This window comes from Anarrhichthys ocellatus, unplaced genomic scaffold (genome assembly GCF_004355925.1).
Source record: "Anarrhichthys ocellatus isolate YVR2014 unplaced genomic scaffold, GSC_Weel_1.0 scaffold15, whole genome shotgun sequence".
In the NCBI taxonomy this organism is placed as follows: domain Eukaryota; kingdom Metazoa; phylum Chordata; class Actinopteri; order Perciformes; family Anarhichadidae; genus Anarrhichthys; species Anarrhichthys ocellatus.
In genome coordinates this window covers 6614639-6632379 of record NW_022280045.1, presented here as the reverse complement: position 1 = coordinate 6632379, position 17741 = coordinate 6614639, and the positions used below count along the sequence as shown (strand labels likewise).

Genomic DNA, 17741 nt, shown 5'->3' with positions numbered 1-17741 from the left:
GTGTGAGTTCAAATGAGGATACATCTGGATGAAGGAGGAAGAGAGAGAGAGAGAGGGGGGAAACCAGGAGAAGGATTGAGAACTCTGAGGGAGAAATAAAAGGGGGAATGTATCTGTCCCGCTGGGAGAAAACACCGAGAGATGGGTGTGGAGGCGTAGTGCTGAACCTCATGTCCTGAGGCAAGGAGGAGATATCAATACACACATTCTGACACTTTACTGAGAGCCAGTCTCCTGCTCTAATAGAAAAAAAGCAGGGGGACACAGTGTAAGGAGAAAAGGCTTGTACAGACAAAACTGTACTACATCTCCAAAACCAAGTGGACTTGTGTCTGGGCCTGGCAGAAGTTATAAAAGTGTTGTATCCCTTTTTTTTCCAACATCTCCTATTTTTGTGTCTATGCTATAGCCTTTTAGGAGGCATAACATATACACACACAAACATAGCAAAAGCATGCAGTATATAAGGGCTAAAATAGAATAATGTGTTATTATTCCAATCTGAATTTTAAAAAAAGAGGGACAAATAATAATAGTATTCCTTCTTCTAATATGTATGAGTGGCGTATCATAATACTGACCGTATCAAATAGAAACTGGTGCAACTTTGGTAATACAATAGCAATACTGGAGTTATGTAATGCCCAATGTTACCATATCTTATTATCTTTATATAATTAGGATATGTTAGGTTAAAAATGTTGCACTCATAACAACATAATAATTAACTGTTAAAGCGATCATATTTTATTGAACCACTTGGGGACAGCAGGACAAACTTTAATCACAATATTGATATATAATCACTTTAAAAGTTGTTGCGGCAAATGTGTTAGCATACCTATTGACACATAGCAGGCACAAAGCAATACTAGCTTTCCCTTTGAGACATGTTTGTAGCTATACCCGACGAATGCAAGCCCAATTATTTCCTTTTTTTAGGCTTGGTCTCCATCAATTTCTGAGGGACACATCTGGCTCTCCAGCTGCTAAATGCTAACTTTGTCTGTAATAGCTTTCTGTGTCAATGTCATGTGTACTGTGGCTCAGAAGGCAGAGCTGTGTCGTCCTTCAATCAGAAGATTGGCGGTTGGATCCCCGGCTCCTCCAGTCCAGGTCGATGTGTCCTTGACAAGTGTCTTGGTTAAGAGCAAGACACTTAACCCCAAATTGCTAGCCATCAGTGTGTGGATGAGTGTGAATGCTTAGACAGTCCTTATGGGCAGGTGGCACCTTGCATGGTAGACCCTGATGAGTCTACCATCATACACTGATGGTAGACCCTGCCATCAGTGTATGATTGGGGTGTGAATGGGTTAAAGACGCTAAAAAAGCTGCGTTGAGCTGAGGGGAACTGCAGAGTCGGGTATGGGATCATCACTATGGGCGCTGACAAAATACAATGATATTCATGCAGGTCTGCTAGTGTCAGTTGCAGACAGAAATCCGGTTTGCAGGTAGGTGTCATGCCTCTAAAGAGCATACAGAACTTTTGATGCTCTGCAACCGTTACATGTTGCAGACTTGCCTCACTATTACCTACCTATTACGACTGAGCACCCACTGCAGAAATGTAACAGCTACACAAAGGCAACAAGGACAGAGAGAAAGAAAGAGAGAGGCAGGCAAAGTGATATGTTCCTCTTCACCTTAGGGCACACTGAGACAGACCTGCATGGTTTGATCAGGCTGTCCATTCAATACTCTCGCTTATCCTTTGATGATCAATCCCTTTCTATTTCCGTCTATATTTCTCTTTCACTCTATCTCACACACATATGCAGCATATCCCTATTTCCTGCTTCTATCTGTGTTCCTCTCTTTCATCCCTCATTCTAACACTTTTTGTCTCTCTTGATTTACTACCTTTTTTCATTCTACTGTTAATGTCCTGTCTCTCTTTTTAGAACGTAATAATATGCAATTCTGCTGTTCTTATGCAATTGAAATTTTTTTTGGGGCTGTTATTGTCACGGTAGAATTGTTTCCGTAAAAAGGAAAAAAGACAATACAACTCCAAGCAAAAGAGCATTAGGAAGTGACGACAGCTTGTCTATCCGCCAAGCTGATTTAATTATGTATGAGAAAGTTACGATTTCTTGTTTATGTCTTCGTTGCAGCAACTGCCAGAAAATGATGCGATTGCTCCTGACAAAACGGCAGGAATATTTAAACTTTTCACTTACAATTATTCAAACATCCCTCACTGTGACTCATAAACAAGTCAGGTATTGTAAAAAATGCATTTGCACATAATTCAAATAGTATGCCTTTCAAATATCCTGCTCACCACTGGCTTTGAACTTATGATAATGAGTCACATGTTTTCCATATCATACCACAAGCAATAACTGGATTTTGACTGTTTGGTAAAAATAGGATGACTGGCACTGACAAAAATGTGTCTATTTTTTCTTAGTTTTTTTTTCAGCACAGGAACCGGATGGAAGTTGGAAGAAACTTTCTAAAATAATGGAAACTATTGAGTTTGTAATATGTTAGCATATTCAAACCTGCAGCCACAGTTTGACTGAGGCAATAATATCTTATGTCAATATCATCTAAGTGAAGTCAGATTCATCAAGTTGTGACCAAGAGGTTTGGAGTATGAAAAAAAGGTCCAGCAAAGACATCTCAAACATGCCTCCTTGCACACAAAGTGATGAATGGAGTGTTCTTGACACAACATTGTGGGTCATTTTACTTGACCAGACTATATTTGTCAGACTTCTGAGATATGGGAGAGCTTTCAAAATCCAAAATCTCAATGTTGGCCTGATGCTGCCTGAATTTTGATCATAATCAATGCAAGAAATGTAATGAAAAATATCTTACGACTTTTGTGTTCTCACCACCAGATACCGTATGTATTTTCAGCTACAGTGTTGTATTACAATTCCGTTAATAAGCAGGCATTCAGACTCTGGGTGTGTTGCTTCAGGTATCGTCAAGACATAAAATACAATCCAAAACATCCGGTTGGAAAAACAGCTGCACAAAACATTGCACAGAATATTATGATAGTGCATCCCTATAATGCATCCCAAACATGCCTCCTTTTATATATGGTAGAGATTGATATTAGAACACAAGAAGTCTGTTGAAAAATGTGCCTGAAATTTACCACACTATTGACCAGAGGCAGTTTATTGATATGCAGTACAAAAACAGTTGAAGTGTGCCAAAAATGGGAAAAAAATGGAAGTTGAACTTACAGGCTGTCGCAGCATTTCTCCATCTCATAAGTGTCTGATAGAATAGATACCGTTAAATTCTAATCAATACAGCTGTCTGCACTGGCCACATAATGTAACACTCACTGTAGAGAACCGCAACCAAATCTACTATAGATATTCATTAGTTCCTATCAGCAGATAAAATGGCTGATGATTATGATAATGGCAATGAGCGAGAACAAAGTACCATAAAAATATTCAGTCTCACACTCAAAACACAAGTTCAAGAACATTAAAGACACTAACTTTGGACTTGAAAATTACAGTTTAGACAAACACATTAAATTGCAAACCAGTGTTTGCACACACAACATAAACCAACCAATGGGAATAATTAAACATGTTTTTTCGTGACAGCTGCCCGTGATGACCCTCTCTCATTTTCATTGTCCATCTGTCTCGGCCATTTTTACTCTCAGCTATCCATTCTCCAGTTCCCTCCATTTTTCAACTACTTTTGTTCCTTTACTTTGTGTGGGTTCTGCAGAGGAAACAATGTACCACAGCACATTATTCTAGTACCATGATGAATGGGGAGAATCTGTGCCTGTTGACTGCGGCCTCGAGATAAAGAATAAGCAAATGAAACTGCCTTGCAGCACCCTAGAGTCCACTGCCACCATTCCTCATGCTAATTTGATTGAGAACGCTCGATCAGCACATACTCCTCGACCCACACACCTTTGCTCCAAGGGAGGTGTTGAAGGGGGATGCAGAGGATAGAGGATGCCATCATGGCATGCAGTAATAATAACAATTCATCTCCAGGATGCATGTCTCAGCCTATAATGTTCAAGTTAGACCCACTGTGGGTAATTTACATCAAAGTGATATGTGGTACCACAGGAGAGGGAAAGACAGAACGAGAGACAGGAAGCAAAAGAGAAAAATAATTTATCGGTAAAAAAGGTGAGGTGGGGTAGTGAAGGGCCAATGGATGGGAGAGGGAATAAATTATGACAAAAGAAAAGTACAATGGAGGAGAAAATAGGCAAGTACTTAACAATCCTGGTCCATGTTCCCACACTGCAATTAATGTGGAGCCAGAAGGACAGCCTACTCCTTTCTGCAGTAAAACAAAACCAGGATTGATGAGAGTGTCTCCAATGCATAAGTGACTGCCTTTATATGGGCTCGCTAGGAGCAAAGTGTCGAGATAGAGAATAGAACGAAGGATTGTTGGGTTGAGAAAGAAGGAATGTGGCACTATGTGGAGAGAAAGACAAAAACAGAGGCACAGATTGAGATAAAGATTGGAGGAGGGGAGTTGTTGTATGTATGAAGGAGAGCTGTAGCATTAGAGAATTGTAAAGGGAGATAAATTGGGACAGAGCTTTTCTTTTGATGTCCATATTTTTTCAGAGTCTCCTTGGTAGCGATTGTATGTGTTTCATTCATTAGACCACATCCAATGAAAAACAAAGAGAGAAATATCTCCTGTCCGCAGTCAGAACACAGCGCTGCTTTTTCCTCTCTGGCCATATTTCACTCGGTTTGACCTTCTCGAGTCAACAAACCAACTGTTAATCATGGAGAAAAACAATCAAGATGAATTTCCTCTTTTGTCCGGCTGCTCGTTGCGGCGCCATTGAACCTTCACTGTGTCGCAGATTTGGTTACTAGGGAAAGCTTTGTACTGTAAATTACTGTAAGTCGGTGCTTGATTAGAGAAGAACAATGACAGTGCGGTATATCTTCAGCATTTCCACTTTTGTGATATGAATGAAAGATTAAGCTATTTTTTGCACAATATAGTCTCTTTTTCTCATATTTTGGATAAGTAAATCTTCCTAGACCCCTCCAAAAGATCATTAAATATTCACATACAGTACATCTACATATGTAATATACATATTTTGATTACACTGCGCAGTATATGTGCAATACCGGCTTGTTAAAGGCCCTGTGGGGAACAGAAGAACAAAAAGAGCCCTTCCCAGGCTGTTTCTCCTCAAGGTCAGCCGTATTTACCCATTATTTACAGAACAGCTCACATGTAACATTGAAAAACGCTAAATTATGACTGTGGCACTACAGTCATAATTACAAAAACACTCACACAAAAAAAGGAAAACATAAGGAGAAAGAAAGCTGAGTATCAGTTTTCCATGGTTGTCAGCACTAGGATTAATAGGAGCCATTTCGCCATAATGAGCTGTTAAGCGTTAGCTGCCAAAAAGCCTCTTGGTTTGCCTTTGAGTCTCGGAAAACTTTGTCCAATTATAATAGCTCTCTCTGTCTCTCTCCTTCCTGTTACCGTCAGCTCTGCTGTACCTGCGTGACGGCTGTCTGATTCCAGCTCGTGTTAGACAACATAATCAGCACCCGAAACGGTCACCTGGAGATGAGGTTTATAACGATGTTGTACTGTTCTTATTGACCGTGTATCTGTGTTTCCTGACTCAACCAGACAACCTTCAGTCAGTACTACGCTCCCAGCACCTGGTTTATGGAAACCAAATATGAGGAGCAATGAAAAGATTAAAACAAACAAATGTTGCCCTGGAGTTGTTTTTCGTGGATTTGTCAGGGATTTGTATTGACCCACGAGGCTGTAGAAACACATTGTCAAAAAGTTCTCAGTAACCAAACTGTCAGTGAATGCAGCGCATCTACTAATCTAATACTACCATTAAATACTGCTAAAGGGGACACCCCCTTGCCAAGGCCCCTGTTGTTGCTATGTATGGCATTATATAAATAATTTCTTACGAGATTAATTGATGAAATGAGAACATTAATACATTAATGGTACAAAATGAATGGTTCTGTAGGACCAAAACAAACAAGTGTTACATCATAGAAATGTACGATACTCAGACTGGATTACACATAAACAATATATTGTCTTGCTTCTTGTGTGGTTTATCGTTTTGTAAATTAAAACGGTGCTTTGTAACTCTTTAATCTCGTAGAAAGCTCCACAGTGTCAGATTGAGATTAGGCTAGAAAGTTGAACATTGTCATCATGGAAAGCTGATATGGCTCAGGAATATATTCTTCCACTCTTGAGAGCAATCTGTTGGTCTGGTTAAATGGGGCAATTCAGCAGCAAGAAAAAGGATGACACATGGCTTCAATTAACAGCAGCCCTGAATAGATCCCTGTCAGGGGGAGTGAGGAAGATGTATCTAAACTCCAAACCTGACAAGGTTACGGAAATAAATGCATTTTCATAAACCTCCGTAATTCCTTCTTCCAACTCAAAGCCCCTCCTGTTGTGAATTTAAACCACCAAGTACTGGCCACGAGTTTGATATAAAAATTGAGCCCTTAAGATAGAAGGGTATGACCTTCATGTATAGAGACAATTATCGCGAAGGTTTAAAAGTAATAATATGATGCTGGAGCAACGGAGCTGTAGACAGTACAACATATCCACTTACAGTGAACAAAAACATACTGATTCCCGATCCACTATAGGAAAAAAGTGGGATACATATACTTGCTTAGTTATTTACAAGCCCTCTGTCTTGGGACTTTTTGAGCAAGTTTCCTGTGTTTGTAAGAGAGCGTACATACAGTATGGGATGATGTGTACACTGTATGTGTTATACTTTCTAAATGTGGGTGGATACTGTACATCAGATGTTTTTCTGTGTGTGTGTGTTTGTGTATATTTGTTTTCCTACCAGCATAGGGGACCGGGGCATCCTTGTCCAGCGCTACCAGCGGAGGGTCCAGCAGCACCGTGTCCATGTTCTCTGTGATCACACCATGGTAAGATGTTTCTATCCATGGCTTGTGCTTGTTGACTGTGGAAGACAAAGAAATGCATATTTAACTTCACAGCAGTAAGGATTTTTACTGTTAATTACATGCTTTGTTGTTTCAAGCTGTTTCTTAATGTGCTGAGTCACCTCAAGAAGACTGAGGATGAGGAAACAGAAGGCAAGGAAACCTCCAACCTTTTGAAAACACTGTGTTACGATCATGCTTGTGGTTTGACCTCTTGGGTTTTTAGACATGACACAAAGACTAATGGAAGTCAGAGGGACAAGCTATACAGCAAAATATTGATTTTGCTGTATAGCTTTACATCTACGATTGTCTTGCTTAAAATGATTATCTGTCGTATTTTGCTAGACAACACAAACAACACAAATTCCTCAGTTTTGGAAAAGGTAAGAGAATACAAGAGAATCCTCTAACATTAGTACTCCCACCGCCTTTTCCCCTTTTTCCTTCCAGTTTGTATAAACTGTGTGCACTCCTTGTCTACCTCTCTGCTGGCCTGGGAGGTTGAAGACAGCCATGTGTCTCCTCACCAATGGTTACACTGTCAACTGTGGTCAATGGGCATTTTTACACCAAGTACCACAGTCAAGGACTGAACCAGGTCTTTGCAGCAAAGCTTTACATTTCCAATATCAGACAATTTAAAAAAAAACAACAACCTAGTTATATCTATAAACATGTATTTCTAGTGAGTAATCTGTACTGACATTGTGAACTACAGAACCCACATTCTGTGTTAAGCTTTGTGTCTTGACCTCCATGTCTTTACCCGTCCGTCATCCAGCACCATCATCCCTTTCTATAGTGCGTTCTCATTGTTTCTTCCCTTTCTCTCCTTTTCCGTCTCTGTGCTAGTGTTGTACTACATTGGGAATTTAACCTCCCTGCCACAGATGTGATTGAAAAGAGGATGAGCAGCAGATTAACAAAGATCACCATCACACAGTTACTCTCACTGTAAATTAAACTTCCTACGTCTTTCCTCGCAGCAGGATCTCACATGTAGATAGAGACCGGTATACATTCCCCAAGAACAACCATATGTGCATGAGCACTTTTGTACACACACACACACACACACACACACACATACATATCTCTAGTGTACAAGTGTCACTCTCCGCAGCAATCTGGGATGTCAACTTGACCTTTAACCCACTGAAGTGGAACACTTTGTCTCATGCCAATGAGCAGATGATATGTCCAGCTGGCAGTGATTTAAAATGCAACTGTTCCTAAAACCCTCACACAGCTTTTCATTTGTTTGGACAAATTTCAGTAGTTTTGTCCTACTATTCCATTTCCTCCCCGCTCGTCACCATACTGAGTTGAGAGAACGGGGTCAGAATTTAAAAAAGGGGGAAAAGGAAAGAGATGTTAGACATGTACAAAATAAATCTGTTTTTTAAAGTAATGAAAAATACGTTGTGAATGAAAAAAAGAAATAAACACGGCTACTGACAAAATGTTTTATATTAGTTTCATTGATAACTTAGTGGTGAGATGAAATATCAACAAAATGCAAAGTAGGTGCCAATACTTCTCATTCACTCTAGCCTTCTACTCCTTCAATTCGCCGACCCACTGATTATTTTAGATGGGAGTCTCACCCTGCTGAGACAGAGTAGAGAGTGGATTATAAGGAGTGAGGTAGAACCACAAGGGAAGACATTATTCATCTTAGGAGTCTCGTCTTATGCTCATGCAGCAGACAGAAAGCACTGCAGAAAACAGCATGACTCTGCTCTGCTGGAGAGTGGAGAGGAGAGTGGAGGTCTGTCTTCAAATGGTGTTTATACATCTTTACACCTGGAGTGTTTTACTTGCAACTGAGGAAATACTGCATTAAAGCACAAAGTACACACACTTTTATGATGCATTATAGAGCGCCATCTTAATACAGTACTTGCAGCTTTCTTTAGATTCACTTTTCTGTGGTGGTAAAAAAATCCTCCCAAAAGCAGACGTGAAATGAACTGAAACAATCTCATAAAGACACTTTAAAACCAAGACAATATAAATGGGCATTATTGAGTCTTCATTTCTATGTGCTTGCACTTCCCAGAGTAAATATATGAATCCATCATGCTCACATAGCATTTCATTTACATTTAAAGATGTCTTCAGTAAGTAGCAGCCCACAGCTAGTGCAGTTTACTCATGGATGGCAGGTTCAATTCCTGGCTCAAGGTCTTACATTTATCCTACATAAATAGGGTGGTGGTTTGGGAAGCAGAGCTGTGACTCTTTAAAGGAAGTCGAATATAAGAGCTCTTTTTTAGACAGAGCACACATCAGACCATGGAAATGGTCTGTTTCCAAAATGGCTTTCATGATATGTTGGACTGTAAAGTGATGTGTTTAAGGCATTCATCCATGACATCCTGGTACTGAGCCGCAGCAAAGAAACTAAAATTGAGGTAGGCTTGCGTTTGCAGAGAAAAAAACTCTGCCGTGAGAAAAACAGCCCGGCAACGAAATAGATTTGAGATCTTTTACTCAAAACTACAAATGTCAACCTCGTGGTGGCACTAACGGATCACCTAAGTCATCAGGGTTAATCCTCTAAGGACCATGATTGTATGTACACGATTTGATTCATGTTTATATATTTCAGTCAGGACCAACGTGGTGGAGTGAGCGACAGACAGACATTGCCATCCATAGAGCCATGCCACATGGCTAATCAAAGCCATTGTTGTAGCTTGTGGTTCCTCCTTTAATTAGGTTACAAGTGTCATTGACCGCAAAAAGCAAGGTGTCTTTGGCCATTTCCTAAGGAGCATCTGCAGCCATTACAGCATTACCCCGTCAGGATGCACATTATGGAAGACTAATTCACTTAGTAGAAGAAACAGTCTAAAAGTGGCTCCGGTACAGCTCTGGATAAAATCTGATGTGACAGTAATATGAACACAGAACTCCAGAAACAACATAGTGCTTTCCTGTAAATAACATTACTGCAGGGGGATTGTCAACTTGTCCGTCCTAGTATTGAAATCAAAATATCAGTTAGTGTCTTCCCCTGGGACTGAGGCTCATGAAAACATATTACTGTAGGGACATGGGGTTGGTAATCTATATTTAATTTGGGTCCCGGCTCATATTCGAACAGACACTGCATTATTGTGCTACGTATTGATCAATATAAGTCATGCCAAATCCATTTATTTTGAACATTTATTTGATTACAAATGATGTTGCAGTGGAATAGATGTAATCCTTCCACAGACCCGTCGGCCAAATAACAATAATAACTGGAAGAAGAAAAAGACAAAATGGAAAAAAAAGAAAAAATTCAAGAAGAAGCTTTTTAAACAAGGGGATGAAAATAAAAAGCTGAATAAATAGAAAAAGAGGACATAGCATCACATTAAATAATGTCTCTGAAAGTATTGAGAAGAGATTTAAAAGATGTTACTGAATCTAAAAGTAAAAAGATCATGCGCAAAAGCTGAATGGTCTCCTCCAGATTTATCCATAGAATTTGGAATAACCAGGTATGTCTTATCAAAACATCCGAACAAGCAAATTGGTGAATAAGGAGGCCATATTGTATTGCTGGCCTAAAATGGTAACCCGCAGAGAAAACAGTACAATGTGGTAGAAAAACATGAGGCACATGATGATCTATTTAGTATTTAAAGGTTGTCAAATTCAGTCTAAATCATAAATATCCCTCACCAGGAGAGTAAAATGAGATAACGTAGCATAGGCACATGATGCAAATATGAGAGAGGAGTTGGAAAGAAGTAGAGTGGACCAAGGAGCTAAGAATAGAAAAATAAGGGTAAAAACAACCCCACAGGATGCATCAACATTTCAGTAATATAACAGAACAATGACTAAGAATCAGAGCTATTGAAAGGTGAGGGAGCAGACTGAGCATGTGCACATCTACAGTGACCTCCCAGTGCCCTGCTGGAATGAGCAGTGTTTAAAGTTGGGTGAGCACGCACACACACACAGACACACACTTGTATAATTTCACCTATCCTCATAAAGAAACAGCTCACTTTTAATGGGTGACTTGTTGACAGAGCTTGTGTGACTGTGGACCAGTAAGCCACCGACACCAATAAACACCAAGAACAAAAGTAGATCGTGAAGATGGATTCACTGTATTGACAGGATGCAGAAACACAAAGCGAAATGTGAAAGAACATGATGAAAGGGAATTAAAAGAAGGAGAACGAACGGGTTAACCAGCAAAAGAGAGTAACAGAGGGGAAGGGAAGATAAGAAGCAGCCATACTGGAGGCGACGGGGTAAGTAAGGAGAGATAATAGCGGATGGGAGTCAGCGAATAGCTGGCATGTAGCTTGCACTTAGTGTGTGAAGTATAGGTTGCTGCCTATAGGACCTCACAAATCCTTCATTTATTTTCCTATTAAATTCCTATTGGATACATTACATGCCTGAGATCATATATCATCACATAATAGCAGTGATCCAATGGAATTCATTCCTCTCATCTAAGGAAAGACCTTGCAGAGGCCTCCAAAAGTGATGATTTAGGACAGCGCTTTCAGACATACCCAGCGCTTTAACGGCGATGAGACGATGATGCCCAACAAATAAAATCCCTCCTCGTTAGCAGAGAACAAACATTAACTAGCGATAACACAGGGAGAAGGATAACCAACTTTTGGTGAGAACTTATCCATATACTATGAATGAGTACCACGCAAGTGCTGTTTGTCATATGTCAATGTCACTGTACCATAACCTTTTACTACTTATTGACAGCAACTATATCTTCGCAGTGTAGGAGTTAATCATGTGTAGCGGTTATAATACAGCATGAACAGACATGATGGACAATTTTAATCGTAGTCAGTGTGTCTGAAGATATCCTCTTGCTGCTCTATGCAGATGACAAGAAGTTTACAGCACGGGGCACAGGTCATTAGTATAGGAGAAAGTATTTTATCCTTTGTTAATATGTGGTGTAAAATTACTTAACCAACCTTATAATGTGTTAGCTCTCAATTATAGTAATTACACAACTGCAGCTTCTTACTGATATATAAGACGAATTGCAATATTGCTAATGTTTCTATTTACCCTGGAATAACTTCATATTTTTGGTTGCTGACAATCAATGATACAATTAGATAACTATAATTCCTAGTGGTGTAGTGGACCACGGTTGATCCGTGATCCGTACGGATCCCCCCCCTCACGGTTCGGCACGCATGTGAAAGGCAGATTAATTACACAGTTCAATGTTAACATCACAGTGTGAAATAAAGTTTTACTGACGATCGTTATCCGCCAATATTCAGTAAAATATGCGAGCAGGACATCTGACATTATGATAGCTAGTAAGTATATGATGGCCATTCCCATGCTCTGTTATGTCATAAGTGGTTGCAGCAATTTTGGGGTTGTTAGCACAGATTTGGTGCTAAATTTAACAATTTTTAACCATGAGAAATTATCAAAAATCCTAAATTAAAACACCGATGCTGTATCAAAAACTTTGGACATTTGAAGATTTCTGTAAGAATTGAATTTTGCAGTGATTTGATGGCGAGCGCGCTTCTGGAATCTTCTCAGAAACCTGCTTATTTTCAATATACCTAAAGCCATACATCCTGTGAACGCCCACGGTCTCTGGTTTGTGGTTTTAGTGTTTCATGAGGCTGTGATTATCCCAGAGGTCACAACAGTCATTTTATACAAGCATGTCAAGTTTCAAAAAATGGTCTCCTTATGTGAAATGGCTACTATAGGGTCATTAAGCCCAGGTATCGTCCCGGTATCTGGACTGAAAAAGTGAGATTGGTGTATCTCTGAGTTTAAGGCCTTTACAGCAATTGCTGAGAAAGGAGCCAACAACTAGAGCAGTTGATTAAGCATTAGAAACTCCAACGCCCAGGAGAATAGAGGGACAAAATCATTACATTATGTCCATAATTACTGTGAGCGTCAACTCCGACTTTTACAGTCCCCGTGTTCAAGTATGAGAAGCAGTTAGCAAGAACAGAGTAATAAGGCATATTGACTGCTGCAATCAAGTCCTGCACTTTAAACAGAACTAGGTTAGAGCTGACCGGTGAGTCATTTTCAGAACATAAACTCTTCCCACTCACTCTCTCCCAGGACCCTTTCTTCTTGTACAGTTAGATTTGCAGTCAGCGCTGTTGTTTTTTAGTGTCTTCTTTTCTCAACAACTCATTAAAGGGGCTACAAACTCTGATTTCCAACAACTGCTAGCCATAAAGACCCCCCCCCCCCCCCCCTTCAGACTGATGGTGACTGCATCAATACAAACTGAGGAGGGAAACAAAGCCACTTTTATAATTGGAATCAACCATTTTGCACACAGCAGTGCAATGCCTATAGGCGTTTAAGAAAAGCAACCGCAGAGCTATTTGGGAATGTCTGAGGACAGAGTATGCAAGCACGCAAGTGTGTTTGCAGAGAAAATGGCAATGGACAAAACCTATGGAGAACAAATAAAAAATAATAATCACATAGCGAAGTAAGTGAGAAAAGTAAGAAAAAAAAAACAACTGATTTAGCTACTGCTGACAGAAGAGAGAGAATAACAGAGGGAGGGAAGAAGGAAGAAAAGATGCAGGGTAGGAAGTTAATGGTCTGCAGTGGTATTGTATCTCCTCGTGAGCGTGAGATGAAACTCAGCGGGTTTCTAATTCACGTGGACGTGATGAGTCAGCAGAATCCTGTGGAGACTGTGGATGGTGAGTGGGTGGATTTGTTACAGTAATTGAACTTCTGAACTGAAAAGAAATCTATTATCAACATTCTTATCCACATCCACAACACAGAGAAAGGCAATCTATACTCTGCTGTGTGTTAATGTATGATAATAATATACCAGTCTAAATTCATGAAACATAACACAGATTAAAGGCAAACCTTGAGGACCAAGAAATGACACATAAAATAACTGTACAGGCATTGCACATAAGAGACTTGATATAACCATCATCAGTCGGGCAACCTTCAGTTTATGAAGACATAGCTATAACCCCTGAGGGAGGGCGAGTGGGGGAGAGAATGAGCATCCCCTTCAGACAGATTTAACTTTAATGACGAACAGCAAAATGGACAAACGACAACAACTTGAAAGTACAGTGTCTCTGCGGAAGGATCTGCAAGAGCGAGAGAGGCCTTAAGAACCGCTGGTCGAGGATGAAACGCAAGGAGCGATTGCAAGCACCACAACACAAAGGTCTAGCACCTGGTGAGACATGCAGCGGCCAAGTCCTTTTGTTTCAATTAGGGTGATTTCTGTTTTATTTATATAAAGGTGTGCCCTAACTTAGTATCAGAGGATGTTTCATTATAACAGCATTCATCTGAAAGACTTATGGGAGCTCTGATGGCATTCTAGGCAGATGACAGGTCTTCTCCTTCATTTAATTAATCAGAAATACTATTTGCATTAGCACCAACGCTCAAACAAATAATCACTGCATTACACATTGCAATTAGTTTAACACCCCGATTACATTTTTTTTTTTCTCAGCTGTGGCATTTCCTGACGCCAGAGCTAAAGTGACACCTGGGGAGTCTCAAAATGTCAATTGTTTGCCATTAGAGTGCTTGACATTTACTATAAAGGAAATATTGAGCCCTGCTGAAAGAAACACATCGTGCCTGCTCTCCAAAATTGCACTCAGTAAGAAACATAAATTGTTTTTGTTCCTTGTCTGCCTCTTCTACTTGTTATGAATGATTTGTTGATTTACAGAACAATGTGAGAGGGAGGGAGCGTGTCTTGGATAACCAGCAATGGCTCTGATTAGTTTCTGCAGAAAAGGAGATGCATAGTGCTCTTAGTGATGGCTTACTGTCAATTAGTTTCACTGAGTGGGCCTATGGAGGGGCACAACGGAAGGATTTGAAAAAGTGAAGTGAAAGTGGAGTGGTGGAGAGAAAGGGACAACAAAGAGAGCAGAGAAAGGGATGGAAGGGAGGAGGGGGAGGAGGGAGGTGATATCTCCATTAACAGAAAGCAGCAGGCAGCGAGAGGAGCCATGGTGAGGAGAAATGGATGGCAGTGTGACTGACTGGATTGAATAAGAAACAGCTTCACTCTGCCGACTTGAGCCTCATGTGGCCATCAACAGACGTAAACAGCCTCCCATTTGCACTTATTTCAACTCACTTAAAATATGTCAATGTCAAAAAACTTTAAATGGAAATTCCACGCCCTGACTGGCTGATGTGTGTGATTTCTCCATCTGTTTACATCTAGTTTTGCATCATATATTCAGTGACACTATTTTACACCTTCACTTAAATCTATTTACTGCTGTCTACATCTTGCTTACATTACCAAAACATATTTCATACACTTGCCGAGGAGGACAGAGGACATTGTCAGCACTACAGTGTAGTATCAGGAAGAGATACAGCTCTACAGAGGTCTGTCATTTGTATTGATTGATGTTCTGTTAATAGACAACTTCAAGTTGTGGTAAATTGGTTTATTGTCTATGTTGACAAACAGCTTTGAGTGGAAAAATGCCATGGTGCTGGAAAATAAAACTGAAGATTTGTACAGTAATGTGTAAAAAAAAAGTTTTGTTCAAATGGATTTGTGATTGTAGTCATTCAACAATGACACTTTGAAATTGTTAACTAACTGTTTATCTTACGGTTACTGATGTTTGCATGGTTTTTAAAAGGTTTTTAAATGAAGTGATGAAATGAAGTAGTTTACAAGTTGAAACTTGGTACGAAATGGACGTCTTTTTAACTTTCACTTTTTACTAAAACCGGACATGGATAACGGACACGTTCAATTTGTCTCTTCAGCAACATGAAAAAAAGTATTTCACCTCATAATTTCAACCAAACCAAAATGTACCTTAGACAACTGGCAAAGTAGCTTTTCAAACGTCAGAACACATGTTGGTCTTGTTTCTGTAGTTATCTGACGAGACCAATGAATCCTGTCTAAACACATTATTACTGGTGATATCTATACCCTTTCCTGACTTCGGACATGACTATCAGATGGACTTAAAATTACTTTGGTAATATATTAGAAATATCCAGACGGTGACAATCACTCGTGTTCGGACATGGTTACTGGTCATATCTATACAATACCCGGACATGGGACATGACTGATGAATCTTCTGCAGATTTGACATCTGTCAATTTATTACTTCTATATCTAGAGTATCAGGGATGACATGAACTCCAGATTCTAGCAGTATAGAAGTCCCATTCTGGAGTCGGATATGTTTCGAACATGAAATCTGTGACTTATGCTTGGAGAGTATGTACAGCATACAACATATTTGGATTATGTATTGGAATATTTGGGCAATAATATCTCTGGATTCTTTGGGGTTTTGCTCAACAAATAATGCATGCATGCATCTATTGATATAATGTGTTGTTGTTTTGTACAGTTTGGGTTTCAGTTTTTTGGAAATTTTGTGAAGGTGTTTTATGACCAAAAATGATTTGCAGCAGACTGTTTCCTTTGAGGGGGTGAAAAGAAGTCATTTATGTCTCCAACTACTGAATGTGTGTTTAAACCAACAGGGAGCAATGGTGACTCTCCTATCCATTGTGTAACTGTCAGTAGTTATGGTTTCATTCAATTGATGCATTGTTAAAAAGTGAATATTTTAACAGTCTTAAGAGTTGAGAAAATAAAATGCAAACCATTCCCTGCGTGCTGTGTGCTATTTTATCAACTGATTTGCTCTTCTTGGTTAGGAAAATGTTCCAATAACCAGCTCCATTTTTGGCGTCCCAGTTGGCAAAACAGCTCTCAGCGAACCTTTTATCTCTCTTCAGGCTTTTTTATTAGTGAAGAGAAGTGCACATAACATTAAAGTAAGAGGCTCATTTTAGCCAGCGCTGACCATTAACTTTGTTAAGATGATAAATATCACCGGCAGCAGATTGTATCGGATACATAATGTCAATTCCATATGTCTCTGCTCATGATTAAATGTAAGGGAACAGTGACATCACCAGGAGCATCAGTCAACAGACTGGTGGTTCTTCCTGAGAGGAATTATCTGTTTGTGTCACATTCATTTATGAAGAATTATATCAATATCTATATTTGAGGCTAAATACTTTTCTATTGGGACCTCTACTATTTGAAACGAGTAACTTGTGAAATAAAAGGTGTAAAAGTAAGTAAACCTATTGTTTCAATGTTTTAGATAATTAACATTTCATACATTCTCATGACATTTTCAGGATGTAGTTAACATTAATTAGCTTCCATTCAAAGCTCTACCAGTTAATTTCTATTTATAACTTTAACTACGTTCAAATGTTGAAAGCTTAACTTATTTAGATGGAATTCATGATTTGAAACAATCCAAATTAAATAAGAGGGTTTGATGATGGATTTGAGTTTGATAAAATGCTAAAGCCCCAATCCTTCTCCTGGCTAATTCTCCAACTAAATAGGTACCTCGCAACTAATAATCTCAGTTTCCATTTCGTCACGTTCGCTCTGAAGTCTCCCTGCCAGCTCGGTTAGTTTGGCATTCAAGACACCATGTGAGTGTGACTCCAGTCATGACAGTTGAATTCTGGTAAACATCTGTTTGGTTGCTGCACTACTTATCCTATAAAATCTCAGCTGTTGCAGCTGTGAGTCTCACTGTCACTGACTTTTCTTACCGTCTGTCTCAGATCTTCCTACTTCTGTCTGCCATGGTAAATCTGTCATCTAAGCCCAGTTACCCGTTTCTTGCTTTTGCTCTCTCTCTCTCTCTCTCTCTCTCTCTCTCTCTCTCTCTCTCTCTC

At 39.6% G+C, this 17741-nt stretch overlaps 1 protein-coding gene across 1 annotated transcript in view; it reads right to left on the bottom strand.

Moving 5' to 3' along the window:
* Nucleotides 1-17741, bottom strand: part of LOC116387731 (calsyntenin-2-like) — a 126535-nt gene that overhangs the window by 63020 nt on the left and 45774 nt on the right. The window contains exon 2 of the mRNA XM_031855075.1: nt 6869-6991. Coding sequence (XP_031710935.1) covers nt 6869-6991 — 123 coding nt within the window. The remainder of the gene's footprint in view (nt 1-6868; nt 6992-17741) is intronic.